The sequence below is a fragment of the Coturnix japonica genome, chromosome 7 (assembly GCF_054131305.1).
Source record: "Coturnix japonica strain WE chromosome 7, WE-NBRP24, whole genome shotgun sequence".
In the NCBI taxonomy this organism is placed as follows: Eukaryota; Metazoa; Chordata; class Aves; order Galliformes; family Phasianidae; genus Coturnix; species Coturnix japonica.
Genome location: NC_140669.1, coordinates 21,835,695 through 21,861,468, shown reverse-complemented (window position 1 = coordinate 21,861,468; position 25,774 = coordinate 21,835,695). Strand labels below are relative to the sequence as shown.

The 25,774-nt window shown below is 39.7% G+C and overlaps 1 protein-coding gene across 3 annotated transcripts in view; it reads left to right on the top strand.

Moving 5' to 3' along the window:
* PARD3B (par-3 family cell polarity regulator beta) overlaps positions 1-25,774 on the top strand; it is a 359,537-nt gene that overhangs the window by 311,372 nt on the left and 22,391 nt on the right. For all 3 annotated transcript variants that reach the window (XM_015868265.2, XM_085553339.1, XM_085553340.1), the window contains one exon: positions 18,755-18,834. In XM_015868265.2, coding sequence (XP_015723751.2) covers positions 18,755-18,834 — 80 coding nt within the window. The remainder of the gene's footprint in view (positions 1-18,754; positions 18,835-25,774) is intronic.

Here is a 25,774-nt window from a genome sequence, read left to right as displayed (position 1 = left end):
ACAACAGCATTGGAAGAACAGGCTCTCACTGTGCTTAGCTGCAAAGTGAGCAAGGAAATACAGGCATGTCTATCCTGCCCCTTTCTGCTCACAGGACAATAGCAATCTGGCTGTGATACATCCTCAGTCACTTCCATAAAGTGGAAAATGGAATAATTTGCTCCTACTCCATCAAAAGATCTTAAAATATTTTACTACTATACTGTCATGGTGGTCAAATGTTACAGGCATACTGTATTCCTGATTATACACCTAGGATTCTCACTACACAAAGACACATTATCTTCTCACTGCTGAAGAATAACCTGTGGTAGAACCAGAAATTAAGTCAAGAGTGCTGGATTTTTTAACACATTAAATAAATGCAACAGCTGTAGACTATGGGATGACAATTATGGCACTCATGAGCTCCACCTGAGCAGATTTCAGAGTTGGACTCTCTTTACAAGTAATTATAATCAACTGGCATTCAAGAACGATACGGTGCAATGTATGCTAAATTTTAAATTTGAGTTAAGAAAGAGGCACGTTATATTAAAAACCTTAAAAATCCAAGTACACCTGGGCTTTGAGCTAACATTGCTTCTAATGAACTCCAAAGTACTGGTGGTACAAATGCTGAAGTGAAATCTTCAGTCATTGGGGTTATAGACCAAAAAATAACTATGTGAGACTATAGACTTTATTGCATTCACAAAGATAAAGTTCAAAGGGGGATGTTTTTGCATAAATCATTGTCCTTATTTGTTCGTTAACTCCTCCACCCTCCTCCCCCAAGAAAAAGTATATATTATTCTGAATCTGTTGCTGAGAAATTCACTTTCAGTGAAATCGTTCTTTCCTTTGAGAAGTTAACTTCAATCTCCCGCCTTAGATTTTGTGACCCGAATTTGCCATTCTTCTTCTGAATAGCTTTTGTAAACTGAACAGAGAACATTCATCAAATGCTTCTTTCTGTTGTAATTGTGTGGTGTGTAAAGTGTCCTGACAGAGGCCCTGGACTGGCCTAGTGGTACCAGTTCAGCAGACTGAGTTTTTTTACTTCTTATCTGAAACTGATAAAGCTTTATTAATCCTCACAGGAGGCTGATATTTATGACCCAGTGTAGTTTCCTAAGATTCACAAAGGTTTCTTCCAGGTAATCCTTTTTAAGCCTTTCCTATTAGGTATAATACCCCAAGATTACTGATTTCCAAAGCTTTATTTTTCCTATGAGGCAAGTTGTCCTTAATCAGAGCAGCTGAAAGAGAGCTTTGAGTATCTCAGTCTTGAACTGATTAATAACAGTGGCACCAGGATTGTTTCTTTTAGTCCTTCAAATACAGAATATTTTTAAAACATTTTTTGTTGTGAGGAATTGCAGTCTGCTTAAAAATCTGAGTGTACCTTGAGGGCTTTAATACACTGAAGTTTGTTGCTGCAACAGTTTCTCTAGTTGAAGTGGTTTACAAATTTCAAAGACTTCTGGTCTCATCGTTGCAACAATATCATTCATTGATCCACCCAGCCAGGCTTTCTTAGACAGCCTTTCAGCCTCTGAAATACTGCGGCCATGACTTGTTGTCTTTTCACTCCTGGCTGAAATTTCTTTAATTCTACTTCGACATGTGATTTTACCCTTAAAATATATGTTACATCAATCTATTCAAACAAAAACGAAGGATTAAAGTTAGAATCAAAATACTCAAAGGAAAACAAATGTTTCAAAACGTCTTGCTAGGAGAGACCTCAGGATATTTTATAAGCAATGTCACATCACCCGCCTCGGGCTGCTGACCCTCAGTAGCACAGTGTAATACAGACAGAACACCAGCTGGTTTTTTCCATCTTTACTCAATCAGTGAAGAAACATGTTGATGACTAATTGCATAATTGTAAATAAAAACTTACTCTGATCTTCAGGACATCAGATCTTTCTTTAAAGAATTGGTAGACAGCTGGGGAGGAGGAAAACCTTCTGGTACAGGTTTTCTTGCTTCATACAAGAGGTAATGTCACCAGGGAAGCTGCAGCTGGAAAGGAGATCCTGCATCTCTGTGTATATTTTTAATACTCAATTTGTTCTTTCTTTGTTTTTGTCAGTCAATTGTGTTACCTAAGCCAGCTTTTCTATATGGTTTCTTTCTGATGTACAGCAGCTGCTGTAATCACTACTCACCATCTCACGAAACATGCAGATAAGTTGGGAAATAGCAGAGGATAATTTCAGAAGACGCTATCCTGTCACAAATCAGCAGCCTCAGAAATGGGTGCTGGGTCTTGTCCTCCAAAACAAGTATCTGAGAACTCATGAGGCAAAACTCTATCTGATAAAGCTGACATTGACAAGTGGCCTTTAGCTGACACTGTAATGGGACAGAATTTCTAATAGAAGGGGTATTTCTAACAATCTACTTTTTTTTTTCTTTCTTTTTTTTTTTTTTTTTTTTAAGTGGAATAAATCAAGTTAAACTGCAAAGCTGACTAAAAAGCCAGCATTGTAAGACAAAATGATCTCATGACAGGCAATTGGGATCCATAAATGTTTAAAAATAAGGTCAAAAATTCATTTTAAATAGGACTGCTATTCTCTCATCATCCATTCTGCCCCATGTATCCTTTTCCCAATCCTCTTCTGTTCCTCTCATCTGTTGCTGGATGAATTCTCTGCTCTCTTGTGCCTTCATTCTGCTCTCCCTTCCCCACAGTCTGTTCTTTTTCTAAATAACTGAATAATTCAGTTTCGTGTGTCTCCATAAACAGACACATGTATACAGTGCTGTTTGTACTATAGAGTCAGATCCTTCAAAATTTGTTTCCACTTTCTTTGTGCTTTGATTTGTTGCTGAGTTTTGTATCCTTTAGATTCATCTGCACTTGCTTCCCCTTCTTCCCCTCCCCACCCACCCATCCCCCCCACTGTGTTTTTCAGATTTACAACTAGAAAAATGATGGGCATGGTTTTACAGGGTGGATCACAAGGCTTAAATTAAAACCCAGGTATATCTAGTTAACCAAAGGGTAGCGTGAGGGAAAGTGCAAATGCTGCTTGGGGAAAAAAGGATGCCTGTTGTTGTCAGTATGCCGTGAGATTACCCTAAAATATTTTGACACTTAGGATGTCTGTCGGGAAGTAATCATCTGCAAGACAGAGTTCAGACTTGTTTGTACATGTTGATGTTTTATCAGAACATCAAATAGTGAATGCACTCATGAAAATATTCTATACAAACCTAATCTTAAATCCATTGGGACTACAGGAAAAAAGCTTAATATATCTGTATATGTATTACTGGATACTGCAGTATCGGTGAGACGCTGAGAGAACTACAGTAAGCTGCAAGAACATAGGCAATCTCCCTAGGAGTTGGAGAGCCTTTTCGTGAAACACCCTTTTTCAGGGATTTAGCAACAGAGTAGCAACAGATCATGAGAAATAGAGAAGGAGATGTCAAGATAAGCTACAAAGTATGCATGTACTCCTCTATTTAAGAACATTGAAATAATGAGGAATTAATCATGTATTTGAGGATTTACTTGGATTGTCTTACAGACTTTGCACAAATCCAGTTATTTAACATCAATTCTTTCCTTCAGGGTGGCAGTAAATTCTTGAAATTCTATCCTTATTTTGTACATTTGCAGAGTATGAGTAACACAGGCTACACTGCAAATAGTTCTTCACCTGTTAGTGACCACATCAGCTTCGTTGTACTAAACTTCATATCAAGTGGTTCTCAGAGCTGCCTTTTTATTGCAAATCAGGTTTGTAAGTTGATAAGTAGCCTAAAGATGTAAGAAAATCTGTCTCTGGATGGTAGCTGTGGATGTTTTGATTGAAACAAATCTGTAATGTACTGAGTTTTGTCAGTTCCCAGTTCAGAGTACAGAAGAAGAATTGTGCCTGTCTGTGCTAAAGGCCAACTACTTTATTGTGTGCCTGGCAGGAAGCCAAGCCTAAGAATCAAACAGAAAAAAGAAAGAAAGGAATGTTTAGGATTGTATTATTATTCCATAATGTGTCAAAGGGTTCTATGCTTACTTTCAGAATTTGCTTGTACTTTTCTTGATCAATTAAACCTGAGTTCAGGATGCTGCAAGTCAAATAGGTTGGGCTCCCAAATCACACTAACGTTTGTGTTGGATCATGGTTAGAAACAGAAATTCCAATTTCCAGAATAACAACATTCCTGTCTTCTAGTGCAATGGGAAAGTGATAATTTTATGTACTTTGTGAAACCCTATAGCAGAAACTGCTGTGAATTCAAGACTTTGAGCCCACAGATTATTAGTCAGTAAAAAGCATTCAGTTAAAAAGGAAGAAAGAAAGAAAGAAAGAAAGAAAGAAAGAAAGAAAGAAAGAAAGAAAGAAAGAAAGAAAGAAAGAAAGAAAGAAAGAAAGAAAGAAAGAAAGAAAGAAAGAAAGAAAGAAAGAAAGAAAGAAAGAAAGAAAGAAAGAAAGAAAGAAAGAAAAAGACAATGACTTAGGATGTAATTGCTTTGAAAACTCTAGATCAGAAGTATTTAAGTATGTGTTTTTACAACACATTATTAGATGTGATCTGAAGTGTTTTATGAGGATGCAAGATTAGCTCACCAATCAAAAATTTGTTATGGTCTCTACTTATCTCTGAATGATGAAGGCTTCAGAATGGGTTGTATTCTAAAAAGCTGTTCTAAGGAAGCGGAGATGTTTTGAAATTTGCAGGCTGGATTTGAGGGTGGGTTCTGGGGAAAATTATTTAGAAAAATCCCTGCCAAACCTCATGTGAAAAATAAACTATTCCAAATGGCACATGCAAGGAGAGCCAAATTCAGTTCCATTAATACTAGTAATAATGAGTGATTTTTATACTTGTTTGGAGTCATTCCTACTTACACAAAGGTTGAATTTGGCATAGTGAAACTGAACCAGAGGGGAGCCTGGAATGCTCTTGTCTTCATGCTAACACTATGTACACACTCTTGTTTACCAGGGGGAAACAGTTCTGCTGCCATATGTCGTCTTATCAAAGCCCACTGGTACAGTTTATAACCTAGAATATTCTGTGAATTCCAGAAATACATCATGTCACCTTTTCCACAAGGTACCTCATCACATGGCTGATTTCTGTTCTATTTAATCACAGGGGGGTGATTCTGAGGACAAACTTTGAAGTTTTCACAGAGATAGCAGGAGGAAGCATGAGGAAAGCAAGCAGCTCTGCTGGGCTGCCTGGACATGGCCATCCTGCCGGACTGGCCATAGCAGAAGGCTGCACATTAACACATGCTCTGGTGGTCGTGTCCCTCACACCTAGGAAAGATTCTTCTGATGTTGCCCAAGTTGAGAACTTGACTGTGGTATCACAGAGACCACAACAGCTGACACAGATCATCTTGGTACATTGTGAAGAGCCCCAGAGATTTTGTCTTGTTTTCTCTCATTTGCCAGTGTGTTTGGGAAGGCAGGAAACAAATCTCTAATTGGTAATTATATTGATGAGGAAAATGAGTAATCCATGCTGTATAGCAAGGTGAACTGCACTTGTGCACACAGACAGGACTTGGCTCTGCAACTTTTGTCCTTTAGGGATAAAATGGATGGATGGGCACAGTGATACCAAGTTCAGATGTAGGCTACAAACTGTCCTGTGGCCCTGTGCAAAGGCAGCATTGCAGTTCTGAGCAGCACAATTGATGGGTCTGATTTGCTTCATATTTGTCAAGCTTCTGCCAGCATAGGCTTTAGCAGTTGTCTAGTTACTTGTTAATCCCCATAAAGACACGTGACTATGTGGCCACTTGCCTTGAACATGTGTGTGCACTGTCAAATCTCAGACCAGCATCATGTGGCAAAGGTAGAAGTCAACTGAGATTTTAACACCAAGGGGTTGCTGTAGCTCATACATTGCACTTTGAACCTTACCTTGCCTTCAGTGATATGTACTTCTCTATGACAGCTTGGTCCCGACCTCCAGCAAGTCAGTGCCCCACATACTATAGAATCAAATACAGCTGCTCCTGGGTCTGACTACAAGGGTGAAAAAAAGTAGGTTTCCTTTCAAAATTGACCTCTTCTTCCTCAGGCTATTAGTAAGAGGCCTGCTTCAATTTCTGGAAGGAGGCCCCATTTACAACAGCACTCATTTTTTGAATCGTGAGACAAGTCTGTAATGCCATTGAAACTCATGGCTGAAGCTAAACATGTACTTAAGGCATTTATTAGATTAGGGCTGAAACTAGGTCTCATACTTGATACTTTTTACTGAAGCTAGGCTGGAGGCTCTGCCTTTCCTGTTAAGGATTCGGTGTGTTTTACAAACAGATGCTGACACAGTTGACTTCTTTTTGAGTTCTCACAGTTTAGTCTCCCTGGGTTATGTCCTTCTTCAGTATGTTGCTGATTAAGAAGGAATCTCTTCCCTCAATAATACTGTTGATCCAAAAAGTTGCCTAGCTACTGTTGGCCGAGACAGCAACCTGTGGCCAAGAGATGCTGGTCATTGTCCAGTTCTGCCTGCTAATGTTAGCATTCCACTGAAACATAACGATTTTGACAAAGTACTGCAAAATTTGACCATTTACCATAATGGAAAATAGAATGACCTCAGAGAGGGAAACTGCAGCAGTTGCCCAGAGTGTGCAGAACAGGGCTGAGCTCGAAAGAAGCTGGGTCAAGCTATACAACAAAGTCATTGAGGCTGCTACAGGGTACAGATCTTTTATCTTTTATAGTTAAGTATGTGACAGAAGCCAACTGAAATAATGGACTTTCGATTATTTTTGACTTCTGGATTGAGATCTTACATTGTATATGTGTAGCACTTCTCATTATTGCAGCATAAGATCTAAGCAGTAGGTCTCAGGTCTTCTTGAGTTTTGTTGAAGTTCCTCACTGCAAAATGCATTAGAAGAACTGCTTGTTAAATTACATCATAGGCACAGTTTCAGCAGCCAGGGTGTCAGTGTTCTGGCTATGCTGTTGTCTTTCAGTTAAAAACACTAAAAAGTTCAAGATATCTTCACAGGCAAGGTGTGAAAAGCAATTAGAATGTATCACTGGTTGCTGGATATTAGCAATTATCTATGAATATATAAAGGCTCTATTTTTTCTCGGCAAACAGGAGACATTATAATTATTTAAAATGAAAAAGAAAGTCACTGACTCAGACATTGAGAGATTGGGTGGATAACTTTATTAGTTCCCAGTCTAAGGTCTGTAGTGCAGATGCTAATCTAATATCAAGATTGCATTAAAATAAAGTACAAAATATGGGAATGAGAATGCCTTTTACCCGGTAAGGCTGATGCTGTACATGAGTTTTGCTTTTCTACTCAGAACCAATTCTTTTAAACTTTTAGCCTCATCTCTTATTATCAAAGAATGCTTGTAAAAAGGAGAGCTAACCCCCTTTTTTCTTTCTCTGTATGGGATCCAACTGAAACACAGTTTTTCTATTGAATGTGCTGAGTTTTGAGAAGTTCTGAAAAAAAAGTAATAATTATTTTATTGTTTGCTTTTTTAAAATCTCCTTTAATGTTCTTGTTTATATTAGTAAATTGAATTTGTAAGCAGAAACTTACCAGTACAAAAGTGTGTTTGATGAAAGACCTACACTGTGCTACTTAATTTGGAGAGCTGATTCTGACTTTTTTTGAGACACTTGCTGTTCAGCCATTAATTAACTATAAGAAAGCAAGAATTAGATAGACTGCTGTCTGCTTTTACTACTTTTAAAACAGCCTACTCTGAGTAAAGGGTCGTGTTGCCCAATATTAAGTAGAGCCATTCCAGCTGAACTGTATGTCAGAAGTCCTGTATAATTTAAGGTGTTTAGTCTTCTGTAATCTAAATGCTGGGTTGTCTGCCTTCGGAGGAGAAATATAAATCCTATCTCCAAGGGGGTCTTGCTATTCAAGACAGCTGATATGCGAATAGTCCAGTGCCTCAGAATATCATAGATTTCATTATGTAGTATATTATATAGAACGTACATTGTGAATGCATGTAACTGGGAAAAAGGAATACTGGTATCTCTTCTAAAGCGCTGTCCAGTGAGTAATCCTAAGGTTTTTCTCTGCATAGTCTTTTCATCTGTTTTCTTGATAGACTGGAAACAATGATTGCCAAAATTACCAGTGCAAGTAATGCACTGCTGTGTTAGTAAGACCAATTCCATGCCTGACAAGTTATGGCAGGGGCTCTGAAGGTGCAAGGACACTTGGGAGGCCGAGAGTGGGTGTGTGCTTTATACCATCATGTATTTCAAGAAAAGCCATAGCAGCAGACACCAAACTGAAATTATGGTTTGGAAGGTGCAAGATGTAACTCAAAACAAGGCAAGCAAAGCATGTTCTGAGGAGACGTAGAAGTTACTTGTACTGCATTAGGCATGTCTATATCCCATTACGTTTATAATTTGATGATAACTCCTTCAAGATAAGATAAAAATGTGTAATTTGAAATACATGCCTGTGCCTTCTATGCCTGGTCTGCCATCATCAAAACAAAGTCAATTTGACAATCTAAATTCAATCTTTCCTGTGGAATGATTATAGGGGAATTTAACAAAATGCTATCTGGTGGTACCCACCAGTGGATTAGTATTAACATTTACATTTGCATATGAAGCTAATTTTCAAAGTATTTCTCTTAATTTGCTAGGAAGATACCTGTCAAGTTAGCAATTAAACTGTAATTTGGTCACTGAGGTGTTTACACGGATTAATAGATCTCTCCTTTCAGCGTATGCTCCTGAGTTAGAAATAATAGCTATACTGCATAGTAGCATGACCCCACTTGAGTTTCACACACACATGCACAAAATCAAATTCCGCCACATTTTAATGCAAATTTTACCTTTGCAAATGATGGCCTGAAAAGAATGAGTTTCCATGGTAACCTTAGGGGAACACATAACCTGTTTATCATAACTTCTCCATGAAACAAGACAGGGGGTGGGGAATATGCTTTGATGTCAGCTGTATTTTTCTGTAGAGAGTGTTTTGTTGTAGCACATATGGAGAATTTACCAAAGTGCTCCCATACTGTCCTAAATAAACTTTCTTCCCTTTCTTGGAAGCAGCTGTATGAAACAACATATTAGATAATGTCAGTAGGCAGCATTCACAGCCATTTACTGGCCTTTCAGCTCCTGTCTAAACTTTGATGGCTAAGTCAACGTTTTGAAAGACCAATTGCAGATTAATACTTAAGCCAGATCTCTTCCATCACTTTCTCACTCCTTGCTTTGCTCCCTGCTTTATGTTTGGCCCTCAAGTGCATCTCAGCTGCCTTTCAAAGGCACTTTCAGTTTTTTGCTTTCTTGTTCTTCCACTTCACTGCTGAAAGTAGTGTTTGACAAATGCCTTGAAATATCTCAACTCCTACATTGTTGGGCTACCACAGAAAAGAATACATTGATTATACATCACATTCAGCGCTGACTTTCAGAGCTGAGGTGGTGGCTTCTGGAGCTGCCATTAGCGAGGAGAGAGTTTGATGGCTGTGAGCATCTGCAAGGTTATATTTTTCCTGCAGATGCATAGTAACTCCTGGCTAAAAGAAAGTATGTCTACAACATTTTTTTAAGGTCATTAGGAGTAAGGAACAGATGTTGAGGTTTTTCAGATTGCTGCTTTGAAGTGCCATTTAGGAGTCAACTGACGAGACTGACCCTATAGGCAGTGATTTTGGGACTGGAACACAGAAGAACCATTGCCCACAGTTACCCATCTGGTATCCATCTGGTACCAGCAAACAACAGACAGTACCAAATCACATAGAAGCTGTACCAACTGCTAAATTGGTATCAGCAAGCAAAGAAGGTCGCCACCCAACAGCAGTTGCAAGCAGGAGAAACAATGTCAGTAACATTTACAGACTGGTATCTGAGTATCTGAAGACTGGAAGGAACCTGATGCCATAGCATATGGAAAGCAATTCCTCTCTCTAAGCCTGCTTATGCTGATGTTGTTTGCTCAGTATTAATCCAGGTTTGGGACTTTTTTTTGTTAACCATATTGAATTTGCAGTGTGGAGAGCTTTTGTCATAATGCCACTGAGAGAGTGCCTCTCTTTAGTGGCGTCTGTGTTTAACAGGATTACGATGGATTTAATAGCCTGTGCTACAAGCTAACCATTCACATTCTAGCAATACTCTTCCAGTGTGGTGTCAAGTCACAATAGAAGGAGTTGAGGCTAACTTTTAACTCCATGACCATTCACTCTGCTCTTTCTCTTTGATGTGAACTATTCTTGGGGAAAGGTGTGGCAGGGGGTTATTTCCTAATTTTATTGCCATCTTCCACTTCTTCCCTTTGTTCATTTCCCCCCTTTCTTCCTTCTTTTCTTCTCTTGAAGCAGTGTGCTGGTTTGTACAGTAGCTAAGTGTTTAGAATGTAATAATACAACAGCGAGAGATTTACTGCCTTTAGGCGCTACCCCTTCTACTCTTGAGGACCTCCAGCAAGGCATGATTTTATAGACAATGAAAGGCTCTCTCTCCCCTGTGAAGCTGCCTGCCTGCAGGAAGCTTTTCACTGTCTATTTCCACTACTTGCTCTGCAATTTAGTTTCATGCCCTGCTATTTCCCCCTTCCCTCCCTCTTTCTATGCCGGCATACGCATGCATCTACCCCCTGCAAGTGCATTCAGCACCAGCAGCAGATGTAGGTAGGTAGGACAAAGTGGCATTATCTTAATATGGATGCTTAAAACCTCAGAAATATTCCAAATGTTATCATTTACCATCCTCAGCATAAGTGGGGGAATTGATCTGTCCCCTGTTTGCTTTCCAGGTTCTGACACTGTCATTTCATTTTCCCTAAAAAGAACACAAGCTAGTATCTGTGCAGCATAGAATGGCCATTACACCCTGGCACCAGTGCCAACAACTCTGCTGACTTAGCTAGGGAAAGATGCTGAAAGCCCCTGACTTTGAGAGAAAATTCAATTCAATTTACTTTGTACAGTGTCTTTCATGAAGTATTTCAAAATGCCTTATATCAGGAGATAACATAATGAGAAAAGGCTGTAGAGAACTGGGTATTCAGATAGCAAGACAAAATGATACACAACAATGAACTGGAGTAAAAGAAAAGATGACTGTCATTTAAAAGCAGTAATCATCTGGATAAGTAGTCTTGTAAACTAATTACAGTGAGAAGAGAAGCAAAGAATGCAAGACTGGGAAGAACATGAAGCAGCTGAGTTTCAAACAGAAGCTGAAGCAGAGGACCAGTTTCGTTCGATGCAGGGGGAGGAATGGTGCATTGTATCATAAAACAACGACGAGAGATGTGCTTTAAAAAATGCTTTCACGTGTTTGTATTGCGTATGGTGTGTATTGCATCCCGAATGTATCCCAGTGAAAAGTTAAATTATTCTCTCCAGCAGCTGGGAAGAAATTAATTACGTTGGCCTGGTTCAGTGGAAGAGCAATTGAAATGCCCCCTTGTAGTTGGAAAGAATCAATGCTGGTGCGTGCTGAGGTTTTCTTGTTTTGCTGCTTTCAAGTTTTGTGCTCAGCTCAAGAGCCTCTGTTTTCCTCTGTACTTTGAGAAGATGTTTGCAAGTGAGGATGTTGCAAATCTGGTGCTCGTTAAAGACAATTAAGAGGTGGAATTAACCAAAGCATATTATCCGACTAATGGAAGAAGAAGCCACCCACAGAGAAGGACACAGGCCAGGAAATGATCTCATTTTGCATGGTCAGAGGAAACCATAGTCCTCCTGCACCAGGGATCAGGGATCACGGAGTTAGGGTTCAGAAAGCAGAATATTATCTTAGTGGGGCTGCGCAGTTTTAGCTTCACCTCCATCTTTGCTATTTTCTCTCTAGTTTGTGTTGTGAGATACGGCAAACACCGAGAGCTTGTTTTCTACTGAGCTAAGGCAATTGCCATGTTTTTTAACTGTTATGGGAGCAGCCTGCTTCCCTTTTAAAGTTCCCATCTGTGTTTGTGTTTTCCTCAGTCTATTGCCTTTATAAAGAATTTTCCTCTCTCTCTAAATCTAACCCATTAGTTTCACCTCCTTGAACAAGGTAGAGCATTAGTGGGGAGAAGTAAATCCTGACATAATCAGCCTTGCTTAATTCCAGTGCAGAGCACTGCTGTCATCAATGTTTCTGGCGCTCATCGCATAGGAAGAAAGGATGACTGTAAATATATGCACTTGCGTGTGTGTATGTGTGGAATATATATATAGAGAGAAAGGGAACATTTAATTGCCTAACAGTCTAACTGACCAAGTGGTGTTCAGGCCTCATGCAACTGATTTTCTAAGCGAAAATGTTCAGAACTACTCACCAGCAAAGCTATGATCATCAGTAACTCTGCAGCATGAATCTGTGTTTCTTATGGGGAAGAGGAAGGATGGTTTGATTGCTATCACTTTTTTCCTATAGACAAGGTTGTTTTTCTCACCCAGGGGAAATGCATTCTAGCAGCATGAACATAACTATTAATCAACACTTAAGCAATAATCAGTGAATGAAAAATGATGACCAGAAACAGAAAATGTACTTGCATAACTACGTTGGTGCTTTTCCTTGGAGATCATGCCCTTGCATTTTAACATGAACAATTCTTATAAAATTAGTGCTGATATATTCCAAAAGGTGGTGATTTAAAAAGCCAGCACTTATTTTTCTCGTTAGAAAAGAAGGAAATACTAGGAGTGAGTAATGCACTAAAATCAGCATAAGTAATGTTACAGAGCCACTCAATAGTCTCTGAGATAGATCCTCAATTGATGTGAACCAGTGATATCTTATGGGGTTATCTCAGAGATGTAGATGCCTAGGTCATCATCACTGGAATTCTGTGTTCGAGTGCATGAAGACATATACAGGACACAGAGATACTGATGTTTTCTCTGTATTTTCACCCAAAAAGGAGAAACAGCTACTGGGAGATGCAGGTCTATGTCTGCTTTGGGAAATCCTCCAAGAAGAATCAAATGCTATTGAAATTAGAACAAATCACCGTCATCAGCATTTAGTGTGCTCTCCTGAATCGGGGCCAAGGTACACGATGGCACCCAGCACAAACCAAGGCTGTGAGACTCTGCTTCGACTGCAGCTATGCTTCCCTCTAGCTCTTGAAGGTGCATTTTGACAGCCACAGTTCTAATAGCATCAAGTGGTATTTTGGAACAACTTCAACACTAGAGCATTGTATCAAATTCTAAGAAGTGAGTATTTGTATGCATGTGTTCTAGAGAAAGGAGGCTCAACAGGTCCTGTGAGTGAGCCCAGCAAACAGAACTTTAGAAGTCTTTGAAATCATACTTGGGCTATGAACTGGCACCCACAGACATTTGTTGGTTCACCTTCTCTATATTTTCTGTTGAGGAAAAAAAAAAAAAAAAACACAAATTTAAATTAGTTGCTAGACTAGCCATAACAAACCTTCATGGCTATGATTTGAGGAACTCCAACAGCAGCACTCCCAGGATGTCTGTAAAATCCAGAAGAAACCATAATGCAAGGTTTCTGCAGGAGGGTATTGCTTCCTTCCTTAGTCTTCAAAACCATCCTGTGTAGAAGTTCAGTATGTACCAGAAAGCTTAAAGTGCATTCTCTCCAGCAGAGATGCTTTTGAGGGGTCCTGTAGAACACTGTCTTGGTTTTCCATTGCAGTCTCTTAGTGAGGATAAGCGCTACTAAGACTATCGAAAAGAAGTGTGAAAGATGCCGTCTTACATCCAAACAATAGTAAAGCAGTACTGATGGGCTCATATAGCATTAGACTCTTCTTTGAGGACTGCTTCTGTCATTAAAATCAATGCAACTTAATTAAAGCAAATTATAGATAGATACATCTATAAATAAGATATTAAAGTGTGCTGCTGAATATGATAATTGCTGCATATTTAGCAATCAGCGTGTGTGTTCTGCTTTTGCCAGGAGGGATTTCTTTCAGTGGAATCAATGGAGCTTTATTAAAAACCATCCAAATTAGAGGGAGAAATGATGAGTGTTATAATAACGTAAAATCACTGTTTCAACTTTCATTGCAAAACCAGGAAAGCAAAATACATCCCTCTTTGTGTATGTAAGGAAAACATCGGGAAAATTCTTTTGAATTGTGAACACTGCTAGAATTTTTAATTTTTACCCTTTGATGCAAAACATAAAAAATCTGGATGGAGGAAAACATGTTTTCTGTGGAAATGCTGGAGGTCTTGAAGGGTGGGATAATTAGGATATCATAGCAGCAAGCAATTAAGAAGACCCCTTGGATTGACTTCATCCATTTCACATGGCATATGCAGTTTACTGTCATACATAACTCACCTCTGTTTTAGCAGCTGAAGAAAATGTTAGTGTGTCAGATTGTCCTCAATCCAGTGGCAGTCACTAGACCCAGGCAGATTACTGAAATGCAAAAAATAAAATGGATGTATTTTGATTCTTCACCTGTGTGCGAAACATTGGAGCTGGGTTGGAGAACAAATCCACTTTTACCTCTCTGAGTTTTCCTTCGGTTTTCACTTAATTGAAAACAAAAACCAACTGTGTCTCAGCAGAGGGGAGACCTGGAGGTTAAAGGGCGCATTCCGTTATACCATGGCTCTTTTTGGCATGCTGAATCTCAACCCATGTGATTAGAAACGCTCTCAGACAAAAGAAGAGCTTTGAGAACAGAGGTCAAGCCAGCATCTGAATCAAGTCCTTTAACAGATGATCACAAGACTATTGAAAAATGTGCTAAGCAATCCAGCAGCACTGTGTGCCATGTTTATACACAGACTTGCAGGCAAAAGGCAGAACTGGGTGGGATTTTCAAAGCACTTGGGTGATGGAGGAGCCCATGCCTCACTCATCAGGCTTCCTGGACTGGATCATGTCTTGTAGGGCTTGTCAGCCATGTAAAACACAGCAGTTGTATCATGCCATTTTTTATGGAAAACCACTATGCACGTGCTCACTGTCATGCATACCACGATGGCTGTCCAACCCTGGGTGCCTTCCTCCATACAGAACGGACACAGGAGGCTGTCCAGTCCACTGCTGCTTTTAGCCTGGAATATATACTCCAGGTGGAAGACAATGTGAGGCAGGTGAGAAGAAACAAATTGCAGCATCTCCCAGGCAAAAACATGGCCTCTCACATTTTTCTGCATAGTATTCAAGGAAGCCTCAAGCTTTAGAATGAAGTACATCTTTTTCTGCTCATGTTTTTCTTCTGCAGCCCCAGCACTTTCCTGTAGGCAAATCTTCATTTTATTTCAAGATAACTCCCTATATGGGTACTCTACTTGTGCCATACAGTGTATGGACAAATGTTTGAATGACCTAAAACATTTCTTCTCTGTCTTGATCTACATGTGTGTGTTGACTTTGTTTTTTTCTGGGAACTTTCCATGGGAGAATTAGCAGGTTGTTTGCTGTTTGCTTATCATTTCTGTGCGCTACTAGACTCCCCTGAAACACCCTGCAGTTACTGTTTGACAGAGCAACAGCTTCACTGACACCTGTACAACTTTATTTTCTCATTTTCTTTATAGTTGCTTTTTCTTTTGAGTAGAAATGGGAAATTGAGAACCTGCAGATTCCTGTCTTGCAACAAGTGGAGACTAAGTTTGTCCTGGAGATGAAGGAGCCCCTAGCCTGCTCCCCTGCTTCTCTCCCTGCCAGTCCCCCGCTGCTGCCTGTGGATTCAGTTTTCTGAATTGTTTGTTGTTGTTTTTTAATACAGATAGCTTTTCCTTTCCTCAATTTAGGCGTGCTGCTGCTCTTTTAATTGCACTGATGGGATGATGGCTGTTTCTGTGTTTATCTCTCCCCCGTTATTTTTGCATATTCATGTTTTGCTTGTTAGTTATTTGAGGCCGCTCTACGCTAAGAGATGATTTCTTCATAATGATGGCTTTTTTTTTTTTTTTTAAGTTGATGTAGTTAATTTAAAAATACAGATGTGTGTTTCCAATCATTCTTTCTATCTTGCATTACTGTATGTTTGTGAAATGCCATTGCTATGCTCTCCCAGTGCTGCTGGGTGCTGATAGCAAGAGCTTAGCAATGCCCATTCTGCCAGCTCCAGGGCCTCACTGGCCACTGCATGCTCAGCATCTCTTTGGCCTGAGTGGGACTGCCATGCTTTAACCCTTCTACTAGAAATGCTGTTTTCTTCCCTAATCACCTTCAAATCACTAAAGATGTGCTTCAAACCAATGCCCCTGTCTTAGGCCATCTGTATGCTTCCTGTCTGGGGGAAGGGAGGACAAGCTGGTATATTTTGATCTTACTAATTAGTATCTAATGCCAATTTTTAGCTTAATGAGTTGTGGAATGAGCAAGGAGAACTGGACTCAGTCTAAAGCAGAAATAACTTGGATGAGGAAGGTGTTTCTATTTTCATAACTTCTCTCTCATTGGGGTAGTATTTTATTTTAGGCACTGTTTTGTTCTGAGCTGAGTGATGCTATGTTTTTACTGCTGCATGGACAGATGGGGGAAGGAAAGGAGAAGAAATGGCTGAGTCTTTAATTAGTGACAGAGAGCCAGAGCTTGCCTTTCCAGAGCGTTTGGGTTTTTATATAGGATGGGGAGACTGAGCAGCTCGATGGAACCAAAAGCCTTCTATCCACTGCCGGGGGTTTCTATGGTAACTGGCTCCCAAATCATATATACAAACAGAGTCGGTGGGAGGACCTCCTTCTGGCTGGTCTGCAGGAAACCCATCAGAAGAAGGGCGTTTTCAGGCTGTAAAAAGGCCTCGCAATGTAAATATTTTTTACTTTCTCGTGAGTGGTGTAAGTTTTGGGATCACTGCTGAACATTGGCACAAATCTAAATCTGTTCCTGCATGTTGGCTGCTGCTGCTCGTGGTAGGTGTGAAAGTAATCACCATGAAGCTTGCAGAGGGCTGTGGGTGCACGGTGAGTTACCCAGCACAACATGCCGCTCATAAACATCTGGCTGCTGAACATAATTAATAACCTCTTTGCTGCCACATTGGTAGGCTGTATCCTACATGGCTTTTGTGCCAAGCAAACTAAATTATACATTTGGATTTTTCCCTCCTCATTCTTCATAAAAAGCAGAAATTAGGAGGTTCCTTTCTAAATGCTGTACCTGGTGAATTAAGGGAAATTATCAACCTGATCAAATTAGCAGCATGAGAGCAGCCAAAGTGGCCGTGACTCAGCCCAAGTGCATCTGTCCATTCTCTCTGCATGTCACTTCTACTGGTAGAAAAAAAATGAATGAATGATCAATTTAGCCTGCTGCCCTCCTTTTGAAATGTAGAGCAATTACTGTTATTTTTCACTCATCTGAAGTCATGCACTGCGAACGTAGGGATCATTTCAAATCAGAGGTGGTTATTTATTGTGGCCATCAGTTCCACAAGGATCCCTCCCTGTTTTGATTCGGATAAAGGGGAGATAGCAAGATGTCTGTGCTAAATGATCTTTCCTCTTATGAGTGTCTTGGATGCTCAGTGAGTGGTAAGGTGCACAATAGTATTTGTCGAGCATAATTCCTGTGCTTTGCTAGGAGCTGGAAGGGATGATGCCTTTATTTGCATTGGACTTATCCAGCGGGTACGTAGTGGAGAGACTGTACACAAAATTACTGTGTGAAAGTAGATAAGACCTACTACACCTGAGTGCACTACCTGTCCCATTATAGCTTTTAAATCTCCTCAGTGAAAATGACTTATTGTGCGTAAATTACAAGGCTAACAAAAATGTGCTCTAACCTGTGGAACGTGCAGCACATGTTAATTTTTGTTTGTTTTTCTGTAATCAGGCATTTGCAGAAAGCTTTGTGTGATTTATTCTTTTCTTTTTAATGAATTGTTAAAAATGTTTGAAAAGGCATTAAATCTTCCTTTCTGACATTAATCTGTAAAAGGGGAAGGGGATTTTAAATGGCCTCTTAGTATATTGCTTTATAAAACTGCTGATTCTAGCAGCACCGGAATAGGAACACATACTAATGTAGGAAACACTGAATGCAGTCAGAGCCTCCTGCATTTATGGAGAAAAAGACTAATAGCTCCATTTTAACAAGGCTCTTAACACTTTGGGCCATCAGCAGGCATTGAGTGAGTGAAATTGGGAGAGCTCCTGTGTGCTAAAAGCATTGAAGTTCACCATTTTGTACTCCAGTTGGAGCCTTCCTGCTTAGATTTGTGCTCTCTAGCCAACTTCGGTTGCCACCTTCAAAACAAACCAAGCAGTGGGCTGGCACTTTAACTGAATGCACTAATGCTTCACTTCTGAAACAGCACCGGAGCGTGATAAATGCACGTAAGTCCCAGATGGATACTTAGATTTGCAGTGGTGTTAGGGGAAGTTTCTGGATTTGTGTTAAGATTGAAAGCGATGCCTGTTTATATCATGTTTTGTACTTGAGAAAAGCACACACAGTGGAGGAAAACAGCAAACTTGGTACTAAGATACTTGCTTTGATTCAAGGAGTTACACTGCAGGAATCAGAAACAGTATGCTTACTTAGATTAGCTCCTCGTGTTATTGAATTCTAGGAATAAAGCCAGTCGGGGAAAGGGGAGACAGTATCCCAGCTAGCATGCAAACAAGGAGAAGTCTCGAGGATTGTACCTGTATTAAACGGCTCTTTGATACAGAAGCCTTTCTTGTTAGCAGTGATAAGATTATGTATGGGATTTGGAGCTTCTTTGAGCCCCTAACTTCCTTCTGTTGATTCTGGCATGTTGTAGGATCATATGTTCTCTGCTTATCATTTTGAGATGCATTGTTAGTAGCTGGGGTGCATAATTGATCTTCATCTCTAATTACTCTCCTCTCCACAGGTTCCTGGAAAAGGTCCAGATGGGAGCTCATACAATCTCCACTTCGAAGGGATGGAAAGGCAGTACGCATCTTTACCCAGGTACAGTGCTAAGCCTTGTACCACACACTCTCTGTTTCACCCTCCCTCCAGTGCATAGGGAAATCAGCCTAATCCCTGGCTCTAGCATGAGACATTTTATTGCAGTTTCATCTTGTCACCTTTTGCTGATGATGTATTACCATCTTTGTAAGTGTCCTAATAATTTGAACTTTTAGTTTTAAAGAAGAAAGTCTCTCTCACTGAACATGTCAGCGAGTGCCGTGATCCGCTTGTAGAGAACGTGACACTGAGGAAGCTGGCTCTGCAGTGATTACAACAGGTCACAGCAGAGCATAACTAACGAAGTTTATAGTGATGAAATCCATCTGGCAATGATGGAGTACTGCTGTGGAAAGTCTCTGCTGCAGCAACTGTAGCTACTGAAGTCCCATGTTGCTGCAAAGTCCTACTGAGTAGCAGTCCTATTCCAATAGAGCTTTTCTGTGCCTAACTGAACCCTGCGGAAGTAAGAGCCAATCCTCTGAAGGCTTTTTCAATTTTTAATCCTTATCCAACTCAGTCAAGAGTAATTCTGGTCTGAAATCATCAGGATATAACAAAAAGAAAGCATTTCATAGATTTCAGCCCTGTTTCTATGGGATTTCTAATAGCACGGTGTAAGATGTAGTAAACTAGAAAGAGTGAGAACACCAGAAAAGAAGGTGGGAAGAAAGCTAGAAAACTAGAAAAAAAATTCTCCCTGTAGAAAAACCTTTAAGAGATTGCACAGTCCAATTCTTGGACCTCCTAATAAGGTAACTTATAAAAACAAAGCAAAAATATCAATTTATAAGCATGAAGAGATTCTTACTTGTGAAGTTGTGCTGACATTTAGGAAATCAATGAGTAGCCTCTTTTTCTTCTTTTTTTTCTCCACTGGTCTGTTTGAATTCATAGGATTTCCAGCAAAGGTTGACTGATAAATAGGTAATGCTGTGTTCAGTTCAACATGAAAATAAAAATAATATTCTAAATTTGGAAACCCATTCATAGAGGCTTTTTTTCAATAAATATACATATATTTATTGAAATATTTTTGTATACATACAAAAGATGTTTGTAGGCATTTTTAACGTGTACGATTTCTAAACCAAAAATGTGTCTTCAGTCTAGTTACTGCCTTCAAATAGTATTTGTCAGCCCTGCTCCTTACTGGTTTTTCTAGCATTTTTATGGTTGTGTATATTATTCCTGTCCTGGTTAAAGAGACAACTTCTTTCATGGTCCTTCAAAATTCATGTCTCCTATCATGTTGTAGAAGTTATTTTTGCAGATTAGTTATCTGCACTTTAATTATATAGTCCCCCTTTTTTTAAATCTATGTTAAATATGTTGGTTACTTTCTTTTGAATTACAAGAGTGTAGTCACAATTGGTGCCCAGTTTAACTCTCTGCTGCAATTTTTCACATTCCCATATCATGTCTCCTTTTATTCATCTTTCCTTCCAATGAATCAGCTTAATTTTTGCAGTCCTTAAAAATGGAAATTTCCCAGTGAAGTAACGTCCACCACCCTGAATTCTTTTTGTATCACCAATATTCCTTTTGAGCTAGAATGCCTAATAGTGAGCACAGTACTGCAGATGCAGGCACACGCATTATGTAGCAGCAAAGTGTTCTGTGTATTCCATCTGCTCCAGTCCTTTAGCACCCTCAGTGTGTCTCTTGGATGTACGGCTCACTGAGGCACCCTGAGTATTTTCCACGTAAATCTGTCTGATCACAAATCTCAGTGTTCTTCCCGAAACTTCCATTCAAAGGAAACATGACTCTCTCAGCTCTTCTCAGCTCTTCTGTCAGGTTTGAGCATTCAGCTGGCTGGGACTCACCATTTAGGAAGTCATCCAGACATTCAATAAGCTTTTGGAGATCAGTGTGGAAAGAATATTGTTTCTCAGTGCCTAAGAAGATTATGCTGCAGTGAGATGGAGTGTACATCAGATGGGTTATGAGCAGTGCCCAACCTGAAGGCTCACACTGTCACGTGTAGGCCTTGTCACTTTCATGTATCCAAGAGCATTTCCATCTGGACAAGAGCAGAGCTTTGGGATAGCCTGGCCTCAGATGTGGCTGCACATTGAGCAATTGGCTTCTGCGTCTTATGCTTACATTTTGTAAGTTTTGCAGTTTCACGTTACTGCAGTAATTAGACCCTGACAGTCACAAATGACTGGATCACTACAGTGAAGTCTACATTTAGAAGTGGATGCAGTCTCATTGCCAGACACTAATGGAAATGAGTGATTTCTTTTTTTCTTATGGCTGAATGCCCAGGAGTGTAGAGAAATCCAGGTAAAAGCCACCTATTTGCCAGTCTATTCTCAGTGGAGCATCTTGAACACTACTGTAATGGACGGCATCAGAAGACAGAGAGGGAGATGGAAAAGGAAAAAAATAGGTGGGGCTACTGGGGCAGCATTTCCCCAAAGAACACCATTCTCCCCAGCATTCTCGTAGTTCGTGATTTTCCTCATCTTGGTCAAACCACCAAGCTGTATATGGTATATAGGTGGCATATAATTGTCTATGAATTTATCCACTTAAGTCCAGCTTAATAAAAGATATTTAAGGAGGAACAGATGAGGGCTGTAGATGCTGGGAAACAGTTTCTTACTGAAATACAGCAATGAGCATGGGAGGTTCTGACTTTTGCCCGCCTCTCTGGCAAGGTGAGGAAACTACTGAGGCTGCTTCTCATTTCCCTGGAGGAGGGTGAGGAGAGAATCTGTGCCATGTCAGGAGGAAGTGGGACCTGCATAGTGAAACTGTTCTGCTTACCTGAAGCCAACAGAAGCCGTGCGGGCATGTGTATGGACACAGACAAATCAAGGAAGAGAGCTTTGGTTTTCCTCCCCACTGAGCAGGCAGGAAGGATCATCTGCCAAATAGCTTTATGAACATGCGGTGCCTGGAGGCACCACCCCGTTCATTGCAAAGGCACATGAAGGGGAAGACTGTCAGCAGCATCTGCACATCTTTACGCTGGGTTGTAAAATCTCAGCGTTAAACAGCATTACTGCTTTGCCCTTTTGTATTTCTCTGGCTTTCTCTGAAGCTGTTAATTTAAGCCTAGGTAATATGGGCCAAATTCAGATGCTGTAAGTCTCTATTAAGAGTATTTGAGGAATTCTGCTGCTGTGTTGTGTGTGCTTGCCTTCTCGGTATATGCCACAGCAGATCCAGTGCTCCAGTCTCACTGAGCTCAGTGACACCCTTTTCGCCTTTGAATGCAAGATCTGTTCCTTTGTAAGGCTACGTTTTTAATTAACAGCTGAAAACAGGAGGCAGCAGCCTTTGGAGCAAGGCTTTGTATGTGACAGGTTTAGTGAGCAGCCAGATGAGTTACCTAGTTAAGTTTCTAGCTAAAATACTGCCAGTCTGTACACTTTGTTTGGAAATGTCTACAGAGGCAAACATCTGAATTGGATGATAAATGGCTGTGGCAGGAGAGTGGCAGGTCTTCAGCTCACACTGCATTGTGCTGTTCCATCTGTAGAAAAGAAGCAAAATGAGAAAGACAGAATGGAAGGCTTTGCAAGAGAGATACAGTTCTTTGCACTCGGTGCTTGCGTATTGCCCTGGGGCTAAGGCTAAGTAGTGCTGAATGGTTTTATTAAGCAACGTTAAATCCCCCCTGCTTAGGAGGAGAATAGCTTGATTCTTACACCCCTTAGCAGCTTCTTTTGGGAAGAGGAGCATGACAAGGGTGTGGAAGCCAGAAAAACATTAGTATTTCTTAAACTATTTTTAACGACAGTTTTCTTTGTGTAATCCAAAATATTTCCCTGATAGAAGCATGGAACAGATACTAAGCTGAAATTGCTCTATTTGTTCACAGTTGTATTTTTGAACTTGCTTGTATGAAAGCCTGTCTTAATATAAATCACAGGCTTGCCAATGGCAGCCTTGTTCGGAAGAATCTCGTGTCTCCATACTTATTCTTTGCTGTGGTGATGGAAAAGCTGGCTGTGACCTAAAGCAGAGACTGTCAGACGCTGAGATGGAGCACTGATTCCAAAAGAAATCTAGTATTCCTGACTTTTTCTGGAATCCTCCTGTCACTGAAAAACATGCATTTTGTCAAGAAAAGGGGTGGGGCCGCACTCAGAACATCACAAACTAATTACCAGGACAAAAAAAAAAAATGAGTTCAGGCTGTGTAGATGAGTTCAGCTCTATTGCTATGGCTGGGAGGAGGCCACTAAGCAAGTTAGCGATTGGCTCACAGGAATATCTATCTTGAATGTAGCATCCATCTTAAAAATGGGAAGCCTGCAAGTGTATTAAGGAAATGATTTTTGCACTACAGTAACATCCACGTAGTCTTGCCTTGCTGAAAGTTTCTCTTCCCCTTAACCATGTAGCTTGCACTTCTTCATGCAGTAGTTAGAAGAAGCACAACTGCCATTTCTAGGTTTGAAGCCAGAAAGGACAACTTTAAATGCCTTATCTGAGCCTTCTAAGATCCTCTGCCTTTCTGCTTCTGACTAAATTTTGATTTTGAGTTTTATTTTGATCCATCACGTTACTTTCATAAATGTAATTAAATTAATTAAAATTTCCAGTAGTGGAGGAGAATTTGTCACATTCTGCAGAGCATAATTATTTTGCTGTTTTAGAAATTGATTTCTTTTTTTCCTAAGTCTGAAATTGTTCGATTTCCTTTTCCAGATACTCTTAAGTTTCTATCGGGTTCTAAGAGCCATGTGGTCTTCAAAATCCCTCTGTTTTGGTAGCTGTATACAATGATCCTGTATGTTATCTTTCAACCTCACTCTCAGTAAATTAAATAGTTGAACACTTAAGTCTTTCACTATAGAGCATGAAAGCAGCATTGACTCAGGAGACAGGAATCCCCATGCAGCCAAATTAGGAGATAGCCTCCAGAGTCAAGTCAAAAACATTTTCAACTGTTTGGATCAAAAGAAACATTTCTGTAACACCTATGTTGTGAAGAGATAAGGATCTTCAAAGAGAAGGAGTGGATTACTAAGCAAGTTTCATTAGCTTTTTCTTGCAGTTGAGTCCTTTTGCCTTTATTTTACTGAGTTCATTTCAAATTGCACAATTTTGGTAATTTAATTCTATCTCCAAAAAAGTCATCCGAATGCGACTTACCACAGATCACAAGAAAAAGTTAATTCTCTATTAAATAAATCATCATTCACCATTGTCTAGTAGAATGTGAAATTAATATACTGACATTACTTAAATATGTATAAAGTGTATTTGCCTAGTTAGCAAAAAGAAATCACAATTTTTACTGCAGACTATAATTAGCTGCAAATCAACTTGTCAGAGCATTCCTAACCTATGGGAATTGACTAACCAAGGAGCACAGATGAAAAAGGAAGGCTTGAAATCAATAATTTAAATCAAGATTCCCTGCTTGTTGGGTAAATCACAATTATGTTTTTCCTTTTAAATCCCTTTGATTTAACTGGGTCCACCCGTATTGCAAGAAGTCTGTCCTTCTCATTTTAGATATTTCATTTACTTTCTTCCTTGATATCAGAAAGCATGTTGCATTATATTCACTCAGCAGCTCAGTCATGGTTATAGCTGAGGCATGGGATGTCACACAGGGGCACAGTGCTAGTCCATAATGCTGACAGTGCTGTCCTGCACTACTGCTGCTCTTCTGCCAAGTTATCTTCTAGGGACCTTCCTGGTGCTCAGCAACTTCTTAATAACTGTCTGCTCTCAACCTTCCATTGTTCCGCTCTCCAGCTGACTTCATTACATGGCTCAACTCGGCTCCTTTTATCTTTTTATAGCCCAAAATCATGCTCTGTTATAGGCAGACAGGGGCAATACTGATGCAGAGTGCAGGAATTGAAGCTGAAACTAGTTCTGTCTTCTAGCACTACTAAAACTATAGGATCCTACACCTCATTCAACAGAGCACCTGCAGACATATTTTCATAAACGCAGGTTGGGATTTTTGTTATTTTTTGTTGGTTTTGTGGGTTATGTTTTGCTTTGCCAAAATAGATGTTGTATATTTCTTTTAATATTTACCTGATAGAGCTGCAAAGCTAAGGCAACTTGATAATTTGAAGTCTTAACAAAAATTAAATAGAATTATAATTAAGTAGGGAGAGAAAACGAATGACCCACCAAATTTCATCATCCTACTCCTATGAAACATAAATAATATTCAAACAGTATATTCTGCAGTACACTTGATTATTAACTTTCTCTTCTGTTTTAGTCATCTAAGTCATATCAGTAACTCGGGGATATTTTTTAAATATGATTTTTATCTTGACAGCTGTATTTTCATTGAAAATGCAGCTAAGTCTTATCTGTCTGCATCTTCCAATGTAGTGATCTCATTATAAATGAAGTATGTGTATGGTTTTCATTGGTTTTTAAGTCCTGGCAGATGAATTTAGAATCAGGTTTAATGGAAATACTGGTCCTACTCAAGGACTTCCAAGATACATTGCAATAAACCAGCCATGATGAAATGCGGGCAAAGAAAAAGAGATCATTCTTACATGCTAGAGCACAGGCTTGAGAACCAGGCTGCTTTGCTTATTAAAAGATTAGCTTAAATCCAATATCAAACAGTTTAAAATTTGCTTAACTAACTTTACTTAACTCCGAAAGGAAATAAAACCGATTGCTATAGAAACTGGCTGACATCTGTGAGAGGTCAGGAAAGCCATTGTATTTCAAGAAGAACAGCATCCAAGTCTGAAATGGGACACCTTGTTTGTGATAACTGCACACAGCAGGAAGCTGGAAGTGCTCTGTTGCATCTTGCTATTACCTTTGTTTCAGTTGCTTCACCGCATGGTGCTGTGGTACTAATAACACCTCTGTGTCATATATGATGTCTAAAGGCTTTTTTCTATGTGTGTGTGTGTGCTATCAAATGATATTTGTCCTAAAACTTTTGCAGTTTATAAATAATCTGTGCATACCTTCTGCA